At 44.7% G+C, this 18,962-nt stretch overlaps 4 protein-coding genes across 4 annotated transcripts; 1 reads left to right on the forward strand and 3 right to left on the reverse strand.

Moving 5' to 3' along the window:
- Positions 1-314: 314 nt before the first annotated feature.
- NECHADRAFT_88725 (uncharacterized protein) lies at positions 315-4,699 on the reverse strand (the record flags this gene model as incomplete). Its single annotated transcript, XM_003044088.1, has 6 exons — positions 315-690; positions 746-1,735; positions 2,115-2,443; positions 2,499-2,600; positions 2,659-2,963; positions 3,016-4,699. 6 exons carry the CDS (start codon positions 4,697-4,699, stop codon positions 315-317), a joined length of 3,786 nt encoding a protein of 1,261 aa, XP_003044134.1.
- Positions 4,700-4,897: 198 nt separating this feature from the next.
- NECHADRAFT_106586 (uncharacterized protein) lies at positions 4,898-6,329 on the reverse strand (the record flags this gene model as incomplete). Its single annotated transcript, XM_003044089.1, has 10 exons — positions 4,898-5,112; positions 5,168-5,207; positions 5,245-5,282; positions 5,318-5,350; positions 5,383-5,419; positions 5,544-5,696; positions 5,748-5,832; positions 5,883-5,939; positions 6,112-6,247; positions 6,311-6,329. The coding sequence occupies 10 exons, from the start codon at positions 6,327-6,329 to the stop codon at positions 4,898-4,900; spliced, it is 813 nt and encodes a 270-aa protein (XP_003044135.1).
- Positions 6,330-7,153: 824 nt separating this feature from the next.
- NECHADRAFT_106587 (uncharacterized protein) lies at positions 7,154-11,848 on the forward strand (the record flags this gene model as incomplete). Its single annotated transcript, XM_003044082.1, has 13 exons — positions 7,154-7,879; positions 7,914-7,917; positions 7,979-8,157; positions 8,216-8,281; positions 8,334-8,359; positions 8,410-8,587; positions 8,656-8,723; positions 8,779-8,933; positions 9,009-9,743; positions 9,804-10,711; positions 10,752-10,901; positions 10,959-11,018; positions 11,057-11,848. The coding sequence occupies 13 exons, from the start codon at positions 7,154-7,156 to the stop codon at positions 11,846-11,848; spliced, it is 4,047 nt and encodes a 1,348-aa protein (XP_003044128.1).
- Positions 11,849-17,311: 5,463 nt separating this feature from the next.
- Positions 17,312-18,340, reverse strand: NECHADRAFT_88727 (uncharacterized protein; the record flags this gene model as incomplete). The annotated part of the gene is made up of 7 exons (XM_003044090.1): positions 17,312-17,370; positions 17,461-17,466; positions 17,585-17,667; positions 17,709-17,717; positions 17,763-17,878; positions 17,927-18,056; positions 18,183-18,340. The coding sequence occupies 7 exons, from the start codon at positions 18,338-18,340 to the stop codon at positions 17,312-17,314; spliced, it is 561 nt and encodes a 186-aa protein (XP_003044136.1).
- Positions 18,341-18,962: the final 622 nt, after the last annotated feature.

Genomic DNA, 18,962 nt, shown 5'->3' on the forward strand with positions numbered 1-18,962 from the left:
AGACTAGCAGTGTGGAAATATCCCTGGGCACTGATCATTGGCCAGGGATCGTTTTTGTTATGGTATCACTTACATTTCACTGCATGCTGGGCCTCTGCCATCTGGCAGCAGTTGAGCGGATGCAACCTATGCCTGGAGTCTTCAGTCCTCGAGCGGTGCTATGCAGGCGTCATTGTGCACAAGGATATACGCCTAAAAATAGCACCCTTATTTCATTTTTATAGTCGATATCTAACCTAGTAATAATCCCCTTTTTACCAGTTCTAATATTTTAAACACCTCTAGCTTTAGCAGGCAGTAGTCTTCGCTTGAGATTAAATATACGGCTCATGATCCCGCTCTTCCATATGCTTTGTGTAGCAGATCCACAACCTGTCTGGGTGTTGCTGTGCCTTCAGCCACATATCTCGGAGACTCACACCCTCCCAGCGAGCGCCATAGAACCATGACTTAAGCGAGTAGTAAGCCACCTTGACACGGCCCTGGTACGTCTCTCCCTCAAATGTTGTCTCTTCTTCTGAACTGTCCCAGTCTGCATCGTATGCCCAAACCCAATAAGGATCAAGCTCATCATCCTCATCCCACTCAGGCGAGTCGGGGATTAGTTCGGTAGGGATAACAATGAAGGTGCTTCGCGAGATTCCCGCCGGTAAGAGATCGCCTTTGTTTTGTATGTATTTTTTAAATTGTCTATAAAGTAGTTAGTATGTCTATTCTTCGTGCATTAAACGAATTAATCACTTACTTTCGGAAGTCATCGTCTTCGGCCAAGTTATTATTAGCCTGAAAAGTAGGCCAATCCTCAGTTGAGAGATACATCAGGTCAGATCGATTACCTTGACAATGGATACTGAAGATAGTTGCATCTCCGATGTTCCTCTCAGTATCGGGCAGCTGGCTGTCCAAGACCCTGGCCCACCATGATGCCCAGTCATGTCCGTATTTCCTTTGGACCTCCCTGGACCTGTAATAGACGAAACCCCATTCTTCATTTGCATCGAGAATGTGCTGGATCCAAGCTGGTGGCGCGGGGGAGACTCGTTTCCAGATAGTGTGTAAAATTTCTTTGTATTGCCAACTCTCCTGTACCCGTTCCTTATCCGGAAGTTGTTCGAGACCAGAAATCATCCATTTGGCATTTCTCCGAGCCAACTTGATCACGTCGCGCCGGATGATCTCTCTGGCTTGCGCAGCAGGGGTTTGGAGCTCCTCTTCTCGGAGACGCTCTTCATAGATGTCCTGCAGTGTCGCATTGCTCCCGTCGATATAATATAAGTCGCAATAGACCAGTTTCCAGGCATCGATGGGTATTTCTGGCTCATGATTTTGATCGTAGCATGCCACAGAGCTGAGCAGAGCCTCGCCAGTGAACCAACCCTTGCCCGCGACGCGGGCCACCATGGTGCACTCGTCGGGAAAGGTGAGAGCTCGGCCAAGAAGAGCGTTTTGCAAGAGCGGGCTATCTTTGAACTCGGACGGATCACTTAGAGCCATCTCAACAAGGTCCCGACCTGCAAGCTTTTCTTGCAGCTTCTGGGCGCTCTGCTCCCTCTCAACAATCTTCCTGACTCTGACGCATTCTGATGTTGGAAGATGCTGCATGCGTTGTCTGCGCTCTGTTATATCAAGATGCAATATGCTCCTGTAGAGCTCTAGGTTTGGATCCATTCTCGTGGTAAAAACGCAAGTCGTGTCGTGTTGGTGAGTGCGCGAGTTGTGAGGAACCGAGCACGAACTGTGAGGGGCAGAGGGTTTATATAACATTGGTAGGGTTTTTATTAGTCAGCCCAACAATGCTTCATGTGAAAGAAACCCGCTTTGACTCGGGTCAATCCTCGGTATAACTAACAACCCATCACATCACTCCACTCTTCCAACACAAAGGCAAGGCAACTCGTCTAGAAACGTACGATAATCAGACCAACTAAGAAACTTCTCACTTAATCTATAGCTACTACTTATGTTGACGTTCAAAGACTGCACGCAAGCTGGATACTGCTGCCCTTGAAGCTGGTTTTTACTCTAGCTGAAAAAGCTCTTCATCAAACGTAGTTTGCGATTTCAACTTCCTTTCCCACTTCTGGATATCATCTAAATTGCTTAATACCACATACCTTTGGGTTTGAATCTGAGCCGCAAGTCGCGAACCACTTGCGGCTTGCTGGTATTGCCTATTCAACTGCAAAAGACGATCGCTCCACAGCTTTCGAAGATTTTTGAGGCGCATGTTCGTCCAGTCCGTGCTGAAGCGAAGCATTGCCTGAAAATATTCTGTCATGAAATCGTGCCACTGGATATCGCCGAGATGCATCCTCTTAGCTGTAGGATGCTCCTTTAGGTAGAGATCCTCGAACTTGACCAGCCATTTTGCAATGTCTTTGTGAGTGGCAACGAGCTTATCCTGTATGTCTTCGTTGTTGAGGTAATTCCAGACACCGGCAATCTGGTTCAAGGTGTTAGTACGGCTTTTTTCTTGTACAGAGACAAAATTGACTCACCAACTTGAATTCAGAAAACGCTCTTTCTAAGTGACTTTTTTTGGCCTGAGAGCAGTGGGCCTCCCATTTGGTCTTTGACATGGGGTCGCTGAACTTCCAAAACTGGTGACAAATGGGTTAGCCAAGACGACCTCAGTTTTGGATTGGGTATGGAACTCACTCTGGCTTTCATACTGTTGAGCTTGGCTCCGCAATTCACCATGTGAGATGAGTGGCCCTTTGAGCCAAGTAGTGAGTACAGTTGTTTCTTTGGCGTCTCAGTGTTGCCAGCGTCTGTCCACTTTTTAAAGCCGTCGAGAAAATCCTTTTTCCACATGGAACAAGTTGCCAAATTATCCGTACTAGGATTGAAAAGTGGTTTGATCGTAATACCAGATGGTGTTGTGCGTCGTCGTATTGAGTGTTGGACATCCATTGAGTATTCAATAAAGTTGCGAAATGCTTGAAGTTCCAGAATATGCTCAGCTATTCACAGTCAGTCAGTGTATGAAACGGATGATCGGCTCTTGTTACTCACAAACCCATTCGTCGTCGTCTTTATCGCCATTGCCATCGACGGCGTCATCAAAACAGTCACCGCTGTCCTTCATACCGTACCGGCTGAAATCCTGATTGGCGTTGGCCAAGGCATCTCCGTTGTCGCCATTGATGTACTCCTCTGTTTTGAATTTGACCTTGCTCTTGTCGGGACAGGTCGCGGAGACAGGGCGCGCTCCGCCAGTTCCTCTTGGCTTGATACCCCATCTCACTGGCCAGTTCCATTCTCCGAGTGCCTCCTCAAGATCTTCAATGGTGGGGCCCTCAACGTCACTATCCACGTCCTCTGGATCTTGGAGAAGCCCAGGATCAACAGCTTCAAGGTCCTTCCAGAGGCAAATGAGCTGCTCGTCAATGCCCACCCCCGTGCCTGCGTCCTCTGCCGCCTTTTCTTCTTCGTTCATATGGCACATGCTATTCACGGTAGGCAGGGCCATAGACATGACGTCTTTGAGAGGGTTCCACGTGGCCGCCATGTAAGCTGCAGCAACGTGCGGCCACCTGGGGCTGAAAGCCCTGTCAAACATCTCTCGATCCTTCTTGGTTAGGGGCGAATTTGGTGGATGCTCCATGATACGCTGCATCGTGAGCTGGACGGCTACGGCGCTAGACATAGGAGCACCGCGTCTGACCAAGGAAGCCAACTGCTCACGCACAGATGAGGGATTGGTATCCGTGGAGCGGGAGGAAAGCTCGCTAACGTCTATGTTGGGGCATGTAGGCTTCTTGACCCAGGCTTTGAGCAAGGCTTCCACGTCATCCTGGTCGATATCGTCGAGATCGCCCGATGAAAATGAGGCTTGGACGTCGCAACAGTAGGCCAAAGTGCCCTTGCGGCACATGTTCTCTTGCACCTGCAAGGCCACCTTGACCTTGCCGGATGGACAGTTGCCGTTGCACTCGGAACGATCGGCAATATCGGTGAGGCCGAGGTTGAACTTGTCAACCCACTCGCAGTTCGTGAAGTGAGGCTTGCTTGGGTCTGACTCGTCTCCGCAGAGAGGCCTCGTTCCTCTCTTCCCCTTACTGTCCTTGCAGACTTGGGCGCCACTGCCATCCCAGCTCGAAGTGAGTGGCATGTTGAAGGTGGGACTCCATCCACATTGCTTGGATCCAACATCGATGGCACAGTCGTGCTCTTTGCCATACCACTTGTACTGGCGGTAGACATCCAGAGCTGGCGTATTGCCCCTGCAGCACGCCACTTGGGCTTTACCGTTGTTGCACGCAGCCGAGGTTGACGCAACCTCGTACATTGGCTCCTCCCCATTTCTGTCTGGGCAACCAGGCGAGCACTTCCCATTGTTGTGGAACAGCCATTGGCAGAAGGGCTGTTTACCTGGCGGGCAGCAAAATGTTCGAACGCCATTGCCACCGCAGCCAGTGGCATCCAGCATAAGCTCTTTGCTGCTTTTCCTGTAGGGATCCTCCCTTTTGACCTCTAACCATTTACTTGGGCATGTTTGTCCGCAGTTGGTCCATCGGCATTGAGAGCTGCTAACGTCACCATTGGCCTCGCTCTCGGTGACTTCCTTAAAGACACCACCACCAAGGGCAACAGTAGTATTGAAAGTTATCACAGCACGAGACTTATAGCCTATAGCCTGCTGCAATTGCTTTGAGAACTTGCCCTCAGAAGTATCCTGGCTAATAGCCCAGACCATAGCGCTACCAAGACACTAGCTGCGAGCAAAGTCCAGCTTAAGCTTCTAGGTATCGACATCGTCATAGGTCAGCTACGTGCGGCCAAACTAGAGAATCTTAATAGCAGCAGTCTTATCCAGCTCGCCTTGACCGATCTTGCCACCCAACTTGCGCATGATCTCAGGGTTAGACATAACACCAACGGCGTCGGTGTAGGACTATGCAGGGCCGCCGGCATCAAAAAGATAGCTAGGAGATATGTAGCTAGGGTTAGAGATAGAGAAGGTACGCGCATAGAATGCGAGTCCCATATTGACTTGATTAGGATCGATCTTATTGCGCCAGAGTAGATTAAAAGCGTCCTTAATCTCAGTCAAATTAGTATAAGAGTTAAGATAGTTACCGAGCCATGACTTAGGAGTATCCCAAGAACCTATAAAGAGATAGTCAGCGATAGTCCTTTTATATAGCATAGATCTCAAACGTACCGTAGAAATCATATGTTATAATATTAAAGTAGTTAATATACTTAGAAATCTTGGCGAGATCAAAGTGCTAAAGGTACCAATACGAAGCGGGGATAGCGATATTGAGTCCATTTCTCTCGCCGCTTTGCTTTAATGCGCTCTTAATATTACTTAGGAATTTAGGAAGATTATCATAATCCTCTTCTCGTCCTTCACGATTATTAGTAGCTAGATACTCCTAGTCAATATCGACACTATTAAAGCCGTAAGTGGCTATGAATGAGATAAGAGACTTAATAAAGGTCCTCTGGTTGGCTTCGGACCGAGCAATATCGGAGAAGGTTATGACGGTAGGTCTTGGGTCATTGAAGGCCTAACCTCTAATGGCGATGAAAACCTTTAAGTTAGGATCTATCCTCTTCTTAAGTATTAACTCGCGGTAAAGAGCCAGGTCGTTGCTAGATGCTAGGACGATTTTAAAGGTCTTTGGGTCAATACTTACAAAAGCAAAATTAATATAAGTATAGATGCTATCTGGGATATCTAAGGGCTTAAAGCGGTCGCAGGGTCTAGTAGAAGCCTATCCTTCGATATATCCCACTACTCGTCTCATTGGACCCTTAGAGGAGCACGACGGGCGATTCATAGTCTTCTTGCCGCAGAATTCCTTGGTCGTCCCATAGTAGCTGTACTTATTAGTCTGGTAAGATAGACTTATGCGGATGCGAATGCTTACTTATGCTTGGAATAATAGACGTTGAGTGGGCACTTAGTATGGTTGGCGAAGCTAACCCTAAAGCCACTAGGGTTATACTCTCCCTTTGCCTCGCAACCAGTAACACAGTTATCCTTGCTGCAAACTGTTATAAGTTAATATATTAACTGTGTTATACTAATAATCTAACTTATAGTCTAGGCCTAGTCCATAGTAACCATACTTAGAATAGTATATATTGCCCTTATACGGGTTATTCTTATCGCATTCGAGCTTGAAATCGCAAGTACTCTGACATCCTTTCCCGCAATGGTCCGTGGTAGTACCGCAGTAACCTACACTACTGCAACAACTAGTTGCATAGAGTTTTATCTTGCTGCATTTAGCTGCGTATATAGCGACAAAGAGAAGTTGAACGATAAGAAAAACTAATAAGAAAGGCCGGAAACGGCCGTTAGCGAACGACATGTTCATCAAACAAAAAAGACAGCCAGTCTGACCGTACAATAGTGAGTGTTGGTGGAAATACAATAGAGAAGGAATGAATGGGAGGTTGAGAAAACGTCTTGGAGGACTTTCAGGACCAAAAGAGGGTAGGTACTTTGTTCACATGGAAATCATCTCGACAGAGTTGTCCGGTCTTCGGAAATTTCAACCCTACGATAGCTCGGCAACATGGTCTAATTTGTCAGATCATCATCTCTCGCTTAAGATTCCAACTCGATTGAGGGTATTATCTGCCAAGGCCCGGGCCGTTTATGGACCCTTAATTTTACATTGTATCGCTCTCGGATATCACGACCCGATCGTTTAACTCTAGAATGTGGGCTACTGGACAGCTGTGTTGGTTCTTCGAACTTAATCAGTCTCGGCATCCTAATTTAGTTACTCGACTCTCGCTTCAAGGGTTCAAAGGGTTCAACTCACCCACTTTTATTAGTTATGCACATCCACAACGGGCCATATTCCGAGGGCCCAGGCCCATACTCCATCAAAATCGTATGTGAAGCGAGAATCCGGAAGGTAGATTATCCACTTGGGCCTTTTGTAAATCGGCTCGGTGACATGATGTTATGTGATTCCGTGTGACGAGAAATTTGCAGTAATTAGCTCGAGTTTTCCAACCTCCGACACTCCGGTCGTTCCGTAAAGGTACTTTGGGGTTAGTTACCTTCTTTGATCTTGGTTTTCCCTCAAGTCGATAATATTACCTACTCTACTCTCTGAGAACATTCCTTTGACTTGGACATCGCTGAAAACAGTCATTCTTTGGTGGCCATCATCGTCTCAAGATGTGGTTGCGCTTCCTTTTGTTCCTGCTTTACATGACCCTCTCTGTCTTTGCCACGGGTCATCAGCACACTCATTCTAAACACTCTCATTTGCATTCTCCTCATCATTCTCATAAACGCGCTTCCAACAGCTCTTCTCACGATGGGTCAAGCCTAGATGAGGCACGGAAGCTCTTGGCTGCTGGCCAAGCTGCCATGGCTCATGCAAACCGTGCCATTATTGCCAACCCTCGTCCAAACCGTCTGGAAGTGCTCAACGCTACAGAGCTTGCAAAGGCTCAGGAGCCACCTCCACCACTGGACTATCGAAACGTCACTGCATCTTCACTCAAGGCTAGAGATTCAGGAAATGGAACGGCGAAAGACCTTCGCTATTCTGTTCCTGATGAACTTATCAAGGCTGCACGTCTTCTTTCAGAGAACTGGAAACCATCCCCCAAGGACCTCGACGGCGGCTACGCTGCTGACGTGCAACACTTGAAGGATGACTTCATGATCAAGGTCAACGATACCAACATGATGCCTCCCATGCTTCAGTATGACTCAGGCTTGATCAAACACGTCGAAGAGCCACCTTCCGCCTTCCGCTACAGTGCCAACGAATCTGATATCGCTGAGCCTGCTGCGGACAAAGACGAGAGTCTTGGGAAGAGAGCTAGCACGGATTGGTGGATGGCCACCATCTCTCAAAGAGGCTCTAGCCCCTTTGCCCCGTCTGGATACCAAGTTTGGCGAGATGTCAAAGACTTTGGCGCCAAAGGCGAGTAACCCCTCTGGGCTGATCTGAACCGAGGGGAGGAGACATTTTCTAACTGCGTTTCACAGGTGACGGTATTGCTGACGATACGGATGCCATCAACAAAGCCATCTCAAGCGGTGGTCGATGTGGTGGAGGCAAATGTACCGGGAGCACCATCTACCCAGCAACCGTCTACTTCCCTCCAGGCACATACAAAGTTAGCTCTTCCATCATTCAGTATTACAATACCGAGATGATTGGCAATGTAAGTTACTCTCCTCCATCCTGTCTGTCAAGTCATATCTGACATCGCTACTACATAGCCGCTTGATCTTCCTACCATCCTTGCAGCTCCGAGCTTCGTCGGTCTCGGTGTGATTACTTCCAATGTAGGTCCTCAAGGACAATGTATCAAGAACCACCATCTAAGCAGTGACACAGGTCTATACAGGAGAGACGTCTCAATGGTAAACGACATGGAGCATGAGTGAACCGCAAGCTAACCTGACGTTTCAAGGTATCTTAACACGAATAACTTTCTGCGTAGTGTCCGAAACTTCATCATCGACATTCGCCCAACTCCTGCTGATGCACAAGTCTGTGGAGTTCACTGGCAGGTTGCTCAAGGCACTTCCCTCGAAAATATTCACTTCTATATGACGAAACCAAAAGATGATCCTAAAACAACCCAGCAGGTATGTTCAGTCATGAGATCCGGTTTCTCACACGGCAGATTTACTGACACCACTGGGAATGACTACAGGGAATCTACATGGAGAACGGAAGTGGTGGTTTCCTTTCCGACCTTTACTTCGTTGGAGGAAAATATGGGTGAGTTGGCCAAATCTGCGTCTCTGATTATCTTGACTAAGCACTCCATGAATAGAGCATACATGGGCAACCAGCAGTTCACAGCCAGTGGTCTTTACTTCGAAGAGGCTGAGACAGCTATTCAGATCCACTGGGATTGGGGCTGGACCATGCAGAACATTGTAGTTGACAACTGCAAGATTGGTTTTACCATCGTGGGCGGCGCAGGAGGTGTAAGTTCTCACCTTCGATAAACTAGGTCAAACAGACTAACTAACCTTCCAAAGCCTATGAGTACTGGCCAAGGAATTGGCTCGCTCCACATGACCGACCTTCGAATGCACTACGTCAAGGTCGCTGTATCAACCTCGATCATGTCCGACAACTCGACCGCTTTGTTGCTGAGCAACTCTGGTTTCTATTACGTGGACACCATCGTTGAAGATACCTCCAAGAAGCAGGTTCTTCTACCCGGTGGTCCCAAAACCATCAACGTTGATACCTGGGGTTTTGGGAGAGTCACCAGCGCCAATGGTACCACGGCTTTCCACAACGGTGCAAAACTTGACAGCCCCGTGAGAGACCCCTCTCTCGTTACCGGTGACCGCAGTCAATTCTTCACTAGGCGTCGTCCCAAATATGATGATTTGGGATTCAGTCAGATCATCGATGCCAAGGGCTACGGTGCTAAGGGTGATGGCAAAACGGATGACACTGCAGTTCTAAGACATTTATTTTCTGCGGCTGCAAACATGTCTGCCGTTGTGTATATCCCCTTTGGTGTGTATATCATCACAGACACGGTTGAGATTCCGGTTGGTTCTCGTGTCATCGGTCAAGCATGGCCTCAGATCATGGCGACTGGGTCCAAATTTTCCGACGCTCTGCATCCTCGTGTCGCCGTCCGTGTCGGTCTTCCGGGCCAAGTTGGTGTTGTGGAGATTCAGAACATGATGATGACCGTCAAGGGAGCTACAGCCGGTGCCATCATGATGGAATGGAATGTGCATGAATCTGGTCAAGGCTCTGTTGGCCTATGGGGTACCCAAGTCCATTCTCGCAGTGGTAATTTTGATCAAGCCAGCTGACCTCTCTTCACAGATACCCATTTCAGAGTTGGTGGCGCAGCGGGTACTGATCTTACTGTCAAAGACTGCCCGAAGCTATCTGGCAAAGTGAACAAGAACTGTGTCGCCGCATCTCTTATGCTTCACATGACCCCTGATTCCTCTGGTTATTTCGAAAACGTCTGGATGTGGACAGCAGATCACGATTTTGATACAGCCGACCAAACCCAGGTTGACATCTACGTGGGAAGAGGCATGCTTGTCGAAAGCAAGGGTCCTACATGGCTTTGGGGTACTTCTGTAGAGCACTGCGTACTGTATCAGTACCAGCTCTCGGGCGCTCAGAATGTCGTTATGGGTCTCATTCAGACCGAGGCGCCCTACTTTCAGTCTTTTCCCGAAGCCCCAGCTCCTTTCACGCCTGGAGCCTTCCCTGACGACCCCGTGTTCCACGACTGCACCTCCAAGAACTCCAAGTCTTGCGCTGTAGCTTGGGCATTGCGCATCATAGATTCGTCAGCAGTCCATGTTCTCAGCGCTGGCCTTTACTCCTTTTTCTCCCGTTATGATCAGACATGCCTCAAGTCAGGTCGACATGACTGCCAGGACAAGATCTTTTACGCAGAGCAGAGCTACGATGTCTGGGTCCAGAATCTCGTCACACTCGGCAGTATAGAGATGGTCAGTCCTTTGAATGGAGTTCCGACGTTGGGCAAGCCAAACAGAAACGGCTTTGCTTCTTCCATCCTTGCCTGGCTTGGAGGTTCCAAGAATGTTACCGGCCAGCGAACTTTTCCAGGCTACAAGATCCATTCGGAGGATACAATTGGTATCGATGACTTCTCTGAGGCCTGCCAAAACGCTCTCACGGCTCTTGTGCGATGTGACGATGCCACAAGCGGATGGACAAGGGCTTCATATCATGGAATTCTCCCTGTGGATGTTGATATCGACTCCGTTTGTGACGCGGGCTACGCGCAAGCCATTTTGGATTAGCGGTCAGCTGTCGATACCTACTGCGGTGATTCTAAGTGGGCAAATGGCGCTGCTGCTAGTATCATGGGTTCTTTTATCTCACAAGGTATCAACGAGACATGTCAAACCGACAAGAAAACTAGAAAGAACTATAACGGTAAGCAATCTTGGCATTTACAATGGATATCTCTGTTTCTCTTCTAATGCGCGGTAGACATCATCCTCAACTTTAGCGACACTGATACTCTTAAAAAGATGCCGAATAGCGAACTTTGTTCTGGCTATTTCGTCGGCCGGCTAAAGATAATATAGGCTAGTCCTTACTCATACTATAAGAGGGAGTCTTTCTACCAAGAGGCCCTCAAGGCAGCCGTCTCACGATGCTCTCTATCGGGTCAGGCAACCACTGCCAAAGACTCTCCTTTCCCTTCTAAGTCGGCTAAGCCCGCCTTCTATCTTTCCGAAGTCAAGCATACCATCCAATCCGGCGATACTTGCGACTCATTGGCCATCAAATACAGCATCTCTTCAGTAGCTATCTTTATCGGCAACCCTAATATCCTCGATTGCAACGACATAGTCCAAGGCCTATCTATCTATCTACCGCTCCAATATAAGACATATAAACTCCGGCCAGACGACAGCTATATGTCTGTCTCCGCGGCTATAGACCTTAAGCCAGCCGACATCCGCTTTCTCAACCCCTGGATACATAAGCTTTGCGGAAACATCAGGTCCGCCCAAGAGACCCTCGGTAGCGTCATTTGCATAACTACGCCTAGTGGCGAGTTCGAATATGACGTCAACAATACGAGTTCAGACCCAGCATACTCCGAGTATACTAACAAGGCCATTCCACCTCCCAAGGGTGCCACTCTAGCGGAAAAGACGACTAAAGAATATAGACGTTGGTATATAGTTCAAGAGGGAGATAACTATGCTATAGTTCTAGTCCAGCACCATATCAGCCTTCGTCTCTTCACCGCTGCCAATCCATCAGTTTCGCAAGACAAGTGCACCACAGATCTTATTCCAGGAAAGACCTACTATGTCAGACCAACCACTAAGGCTTTCTCAAATCAATGGGACATTCCTCCGCACTAGCGCTTCGGATGCTATGCCCATGACGCAGACAATACCAATCTCACTATTTTAACGCTTAACAAAGCGCTTCACGTGGAACCCATGTCCATCATAGCCTGCCAATCATACTATCTGTCGCAGTCGCTATACGTTTTTAGACTGCAGAACGGCGACTCGTGTCTATGCGACTCTCGCCTACGCATGGATAGTCAGCGCATAGACGATTCCAACTACAACATACACTGCAACGGCAACACGACCAATATTTGTGGTGGCAAAGATGCTCTTGAAATCTTTGGCATAGAAGAGCTATTGCGTGTCGAGCACGAGAGCCTCGGTTGCTACGTCCACGATGGTAATACGCCAGCGATCCAGGGCACGACAGGGGGTGACACTATCGAGTCGCCGGATGAAATGGGTGTGAATGCGTGTGGAAGTCTATGCACTATCGATAAGGAGGCTGATTTCTTTGCTGTCTGGGAAGGCAATCTCTGCACTTGTGGTATGACAATGGTTCCAGGAGCTAAGAAGGTTAGTGACGATCGGTGCAATGTGCCATGCACTGGTGAGCTTGGAGGTAACTGTGGTGGAAGGGGAGTAGCGGAGGTTTACACAACCAAGTCTAAATATGTAAAATCTAAGTAGGATAAAAGAGCGATCCCCTGTTCTTTTCCTATTATACTTTAGACAGACAGTTTCACAGTTGTACTATTCTACACCCCGTGATATGCCTTATATGCAAAGCCATCGGGTTAGTTAAAATTATCCTTTCGAGTTTCACGGTCAATGCGCTAGCCTATTTTAGACCTAGCGCTTAAAACCTCTAGCCAACCAGAATTTAGCGGTCATATATTAACTTTATTTAATTTTCGCGGTCACGCACTAGCCTAATTAGGATTTCGCGGTTAACCTTAAGGGCAAGCTTATCTCATTAAGCTATAAGAACTTTAAGATAGTCTAAGTTAATTATTATAGCATTATATCTCGATTACTATGCCCGAAGCACCTAAGAAGCATAGGCGGCCTCGAAAATATAATACACTAGAGGAGAAAGCAAGGCAAGATATTATTACTAAATGCACTTAATAATAGCTTTAGAGCTCCTCGGTATATAGAGATATCTAATTTTAAGTCTATATCCCCTAACTGATAGAAGCTTTATAGCCTCCATCCTCGCTATAATATCATACAGAGTCAATAAGCTGCCTCGATATCCTCATAAACGCCGCTAGCCAGTTAGATCGAACTAAGACGCCACCTCCACTAGCTTTAAACCATATTACAAGTAACATCATTATAGCCAGAAATAGATCGCATCCATAACCAACAGAAGAGTCTATGTTAGTATAGCCATATCTACAGAATCTACATAATACGCCAAAGCCATACAGAACAATTAAGACAGGCTCAAATTCGCCTAGCCCATTAAGAGATATGATACTAAGATCATACGGGATAGGACTATATAGTAACCAGAATTACTCTACGAGAGATAATAATATCTGCGAAACTTCAGATTTATAGTTACATAATACTACTATATCGGATTCCTCAGAAAGAGAATATACATCGAGCTTCTTACCTAAGAGAATAAGTGCCCCTTTTAACCCTAGTACGCACAAAGCAATTAAAAACGAAGCAAGTAGAATACAAGAAGATAAGAATATAACCTATTAAGAAGAAGGTATTAGCGATAGACTATTATCCGACGTCGAGTCTTAATTAAAAGACGCTTTTAAAATAGACTCTAGCTCTAAGTTAGATATCTTAGATACTAAAAGTAAAATAGATATTAATAATACTAATATTCCTTCTAAGTTAGATCTCTACTTAGTAAATAGATTATTAGAAAGGAACTAGGGGCATTTATGCAATTGCTAAGAAAAAAAAGAAGAAGTAAATGTCAGCAGGGATGCATTACCTAGGCTCGGTCTAAAGGATATGGCTAACTACTAGCGGAACCTTGCGGTACTAGATGCAATTAATACTATATCACCTTAGGCTTAAATAAACGAAAACGAACAAGTTTAGCTAGATTAATCCTCGATACTAAGTAATAGGGATAGCCGCCTAAACTTAGATATCTAGAGGTCCTAAAATATCGCTCCTAATATTTAATATACTTAGGATATAAATAATATTATCTCCTAGGCTTTATATTTATTAATTAATTATAGGCTTTATATCTTATATTATCCGCTAACTTTAAGGAATTTTAAAAGTAATATTTATATCTTCCACTAAGAAATAGCTTTATATCTTATCCCTTACCTTCGACTAGGCAATAGACGCTAATCTCCTTAATTTAGTATATATATTTTCTTCCCTAGAATCTCCTATATTTATTAAATAATTACTTATCTTATTAAAGATAAATAGCAAATATAAATTAATTAATTTATTTTACCCGCGATTTATCGCTATTATCTACCTAATATAATCTAATATTATCCCTATTCCTTTAATAATATAAAGAGCAAAGCCTATAGTTACTAACGGGAAACCTACGAGGGGATAGTTCCTAATAGAATAGATATATATTATTACCTTCCTTAAGAATACCTATAGGCGATTTAGTACTATATAACTTAGAATACTAAGTAACCTAAACTCGCTATATTCCGCGGAATATTTATTATACTTAGCGCAAAGAATATTAAGCTAAAAGCAAAATATCTAATATTTTAAGAATACTATACTAAGATTATAACTTATCTTTATTAAGTATTAGATTAATTAAGAGCCGATTTATCTAATATATAGGTAGATATTAGCCTCAAAGATATTATAGCTTTAGAAAAGTATATATTTTTGTATAAAAGCCGATATTTAGCGTCCTGGGTCTATTCGATGAGGTATAGCGCTGATAAACCACTAATATTATCGGAATATTTTAACTAGAATCTTATCGGCTAAGCAGGTAGCGCTAGGGTAGAGGCTCGCCGATTATACCCCCTGCGCAAGGGAGGTATTACTTATGCTCAACGTTATAATATGAATAAGGATCTCTTTTCGATAGCCTCGAAGCGGGACTATAGGCTATTCGGTGAACCGAACCTAGAAGGGCTGATATATCTATCTTTATTACTCGACGCTTGGATCGTGGCTGCTCGGTAGTATCACAACGCCGGGCTAGCGACCTCGCTCTAATCTATACCGAAACTTAAATAGCTTCGTAAAGTATTTTAAGCTATAAAGTCTCGAATAGGATTCATATTAGATAATTCTATAGAGACGAGCTTCGGCATTCGAGAAAAATATCGAATCTCTTAGGAACTATTTATAGCTATAGATCCTTCTATATTATACCCTCGCGGTCTATATCGCCTATTCTAGGTGTTGCTAACTGCTTATATGAATGAATTTATGCGATGGGAGTTTAATCGCTAGCTCTCTACTATCGAATTTATCCGGGCTCGAAGAAGCCGGCGCGATGCTAATTAGGAAGATTATTAAAGAAATATAATTATAGTTATTATCCTTCTTCGTTCTTTAAAAGCTAGCGTTAATTATTATTATATTGCAAAGCGCTTATAGATATTCAAAGGCATATATAAGAACCGATAGGGAAAGCCTCTCCATGGTCTAGATTTCGAGAGCAGTATGCGTTAGATAGGCCTCGCTTAGTTACCTCTTAATCTTTTCAATTAGTCTGATCTTTATCTCTATAACGACCTCGTGGCATTAACTATATTTACTTTTAATAGACTCTAGGGAGTATTTCGTAATTAGAAAGACGTGGAATCTATAAGCCGGGAGTATTATAAAGCCGGAGAATTAGAGGATCACCTGCGGACTAGCGAGCTGAGTGCTTATCCCGATATCTTAGACCGTATGCGGAAGATAATTTATTAGCAATTTGCGCTCTAAGTTATTTAATAAACCTATGGCACTAATATTACTCTCGACTTAGGCTTTAAGAGCGAGCATAAATCGGCCTAGGAAGGTTACCGAGGACTAAGCTATGAAATCATCTATACCTTAGCTAGCGAGCTACCTTATTTGTCTTATATACGGAAAGGACTATATAAATTAGGAAGAGCCTACTATAATAGGGTATAGGGGCTTTTCGACTAGGACGATAGGATCGCCCGCATACTCTAGGATCACTGCTATTATCGATAGCTAGCTCGAAGGTTTTATGCGTCTATCGAGATATACCTTAGCGCCGCTAACGCGGAAAGCTAGAAAGGATCTCTAGGAAGATACATATTGCCTCATTTTTGGATAATTCTATACTATAATATACATAGCTTATTCACTAGGTTGCCGAAAAGCCTAGGCTAACTTAATGCTATTTATCTATTTATCTCCGGGTTATATTAGTAGAGGAAATAGGAGGATAATATAGAGCTTTGTAGGGAGGATCGTTAATTACTTAGCGGAAATGTCTATATATTAGGCTTTCCCGTTAGTTTACTGCCAGAAAATGCGGCCGAGGCTGAGACTAAGGCCGGGACTAAGACTAAGACTAATGCTACTAAAACGAGGCTATGGACTTCCTTAATCGACTTTAGATATTCTATTCCCTTTACCGAAATCCCGCGAATTATCAAAGAAGGACTCGACTTTACGCGATAACTATATGCTTCCGGTAATCAGAAAATCTTAGCGCATTACGAATATACTCGCGACTACCTCGAGCAGGCTCTCGAGGATCCTTTATGTGATCTCTTACTAATAATAGTACTAACATTTACGTCGTCTATAGACATACCTATATTACCGCAAAACAAGAACAACTTTGAGCCTGGCCCTCAGAGGAATAGATAGCTTTTAGCTGTGATACTTATAACTCGAATGCTTTGGTTCCTTTACCCGCAGTGCTTCCCTTAGGATCGAGATAATAGTATAGTTCTTAGGATCCCCGAAATAATAAAAAAAATAGGTAAGGTTATATATAAGACCGATCCGATGACTCTACGTTAACGAATCTTTTAGAATATAGAGGAATTAATAATCGCATCCTCTATAAACTTGGCTAGGTAGTCTATAATCTAGCGTATAAATATTAGGAAAACCCATAGAATTTTAAGCTAGATCTCCGTTTAGATAAGGAGCTCCTCGAGTTGCGAATAGAGTTATTATTATTAATAAATAATCCACCTATATTTATTAGCCTTATATTTAATACCTAAGATAATATATAGGTTAAACATTGCCTAAAGATTATCGCGATATATATAACATAGTATATGCGAAGTATATATTTAGATATGCGAATCGGGCTCCCGCTAGGCTTAAGTCCGCGGGGACGGTAGAATTCACGTAGGCAGTCGACAGGGATATTTTATTTTATTAAAATTTAAATATACTAATACATATAGAAATAACTAAGTAAAAAGATAGAGAAAAGCATAATTAATTAATCGATATTAAGACTATTTTCCCCTTACTCTTAATAAAGAAACTCGCAAATAGAAGGTATCTATCCCGTTATTAAGACGAAAGTAGCCCTATTAATTATTATTATACCCTGGTCGTTTATCTATGACTTAAACTAATAAGAGTAAGGCTTAGAGCGGATAGTAACCCTGCTAGCTCTATAGTGATGTCCTAAAACAGCTAGCTAGACTAAATATAACTAGGAGTAATAAGATTCTATTATAATTGCGAAGATTATTTTTTCTTACTTATAACTATAAAATAGGCAATAGAAGGCATTCGTATCTATCTATTTCAAGCCGAAAGCATTATCTAAACTCAGAAAGACTGTTCATAAAATATCGTTATAACCCTATTAAGCTATCGTCATACTTCGACTAATAAGAATAAGGCTTAGACTAGACGGTATCCTGGTTTGGACCGGACGGTATCCTAGTCGGCTCCATAGCGACGTCCTAAAACAGGCAAGTTTTCGTTTTGCGTAATATGCTCTTACCCTAGATTACTATATATGGTAGCCCTAAAGGAAAGTACAGTGTGGCTAACAGACCGACCGTCTGACAGACCGTCTGACAGACCATCTTCAAACCGCAGACCGACCGACCGGCAAATCTCATCAGACCGACAGACCAGAGCTGCCGGTCGGATTGGGTGGTCTAGGTTGGTCTGGGTTGGGGTGGTTTCTAGGGCTGCCATTAGTCAGCTCCAGCTTACCTTCACTTTAAGTTGCATGACACGACGCGTCTGCGTGACACGACGCGTTTGCCTCAGTGAATTTTCGTATCGTGCCGATCTGTCTGAGCCATTGTCAATTCGTGCTGCATTATCATATCTTCTAGTAGAACTGCGAGCCATATATCGTTAATACCGCAGTCTCTTCCATCTCGCCCACCTCCCATCCCGGCTAATGACGGTTTTAAAGGCACGCCCGCCTCACGCGAGGCTACAACTGACGAGACAGATGCATTACCATGCGAATTTAAAATCGATTGGGAGAATATCTAGCACGGTGGCAAACGACTTATAGGCGCCAAAAAGAGGCCCCGTCACAGGCAGGTCATCGGCACCAAGATCAAAGAGTCGTGGATATACCGACATAGCGCCAATTTGGAGCATCACGGGGTACATTACTGGCTTTGCAGGATCTGTCATGTGAAGAAGAGCTATTCGATAGCTCTATACGTCTTATCGGGGACGTCTCATGCCGCGAGGCACCTGTTCCGTCAGCACTAAATCACGGAGGCAAGGGAGAGTGATCCTAGCTTGGCGACTCCGTTTACGTTAGCGGCGACGTCTGGCTCCTTATTATCCCGTCTTTTATCGCGGCAGGCCAGCCTCGGCTTGTAGCTTGCTTTATATTTTGACGAAGGAATATGGAAAGCTCGCTTCGTGGACTGGATTATAGTCGAAGATGTTACCTTCCGATAGGCATCTAGCGAGCGCCTTCGGTGGCTGATAGCGAATGGTGGGGAGCTTGCAAGTCAGCTACTTCCGGAACATTACACCATAGTTTGTTTATGGATCCGCCAAACCTTTGAATCCCGACGGCAAATTATTGCTAATCTCGTTAAGAACGCGACGAGCTTAGTTTACCTAAGCTTCGACCTATAGACTATTTCTAACGGGTGCAACTACGTCGGAATCATCGGCTACTTCGTTAATAATAACGGCGAAAAGCGTGATATCCTTCTTAGGCTACCGCGCCTAGTCGGTCCACACTCCGGTGAGAATATTGCCCCTTATGTGAAGG

Source organism: Fusarium vanettenii (assembly GCF_000151355.1).
Source record: "Fusarium vanettenii 77-13-4 chromosome 15 genomic scaffold NECHAsca_25_chr15_3_0, whole genome shotgun sequence".
Taxonomy (NCBI): Eukaryota; Fungi; Ascomycota; class Sordariomycetes; order Hypocreales; family Nectriaceae; genus Fusarium; species Fusarium vanettenii.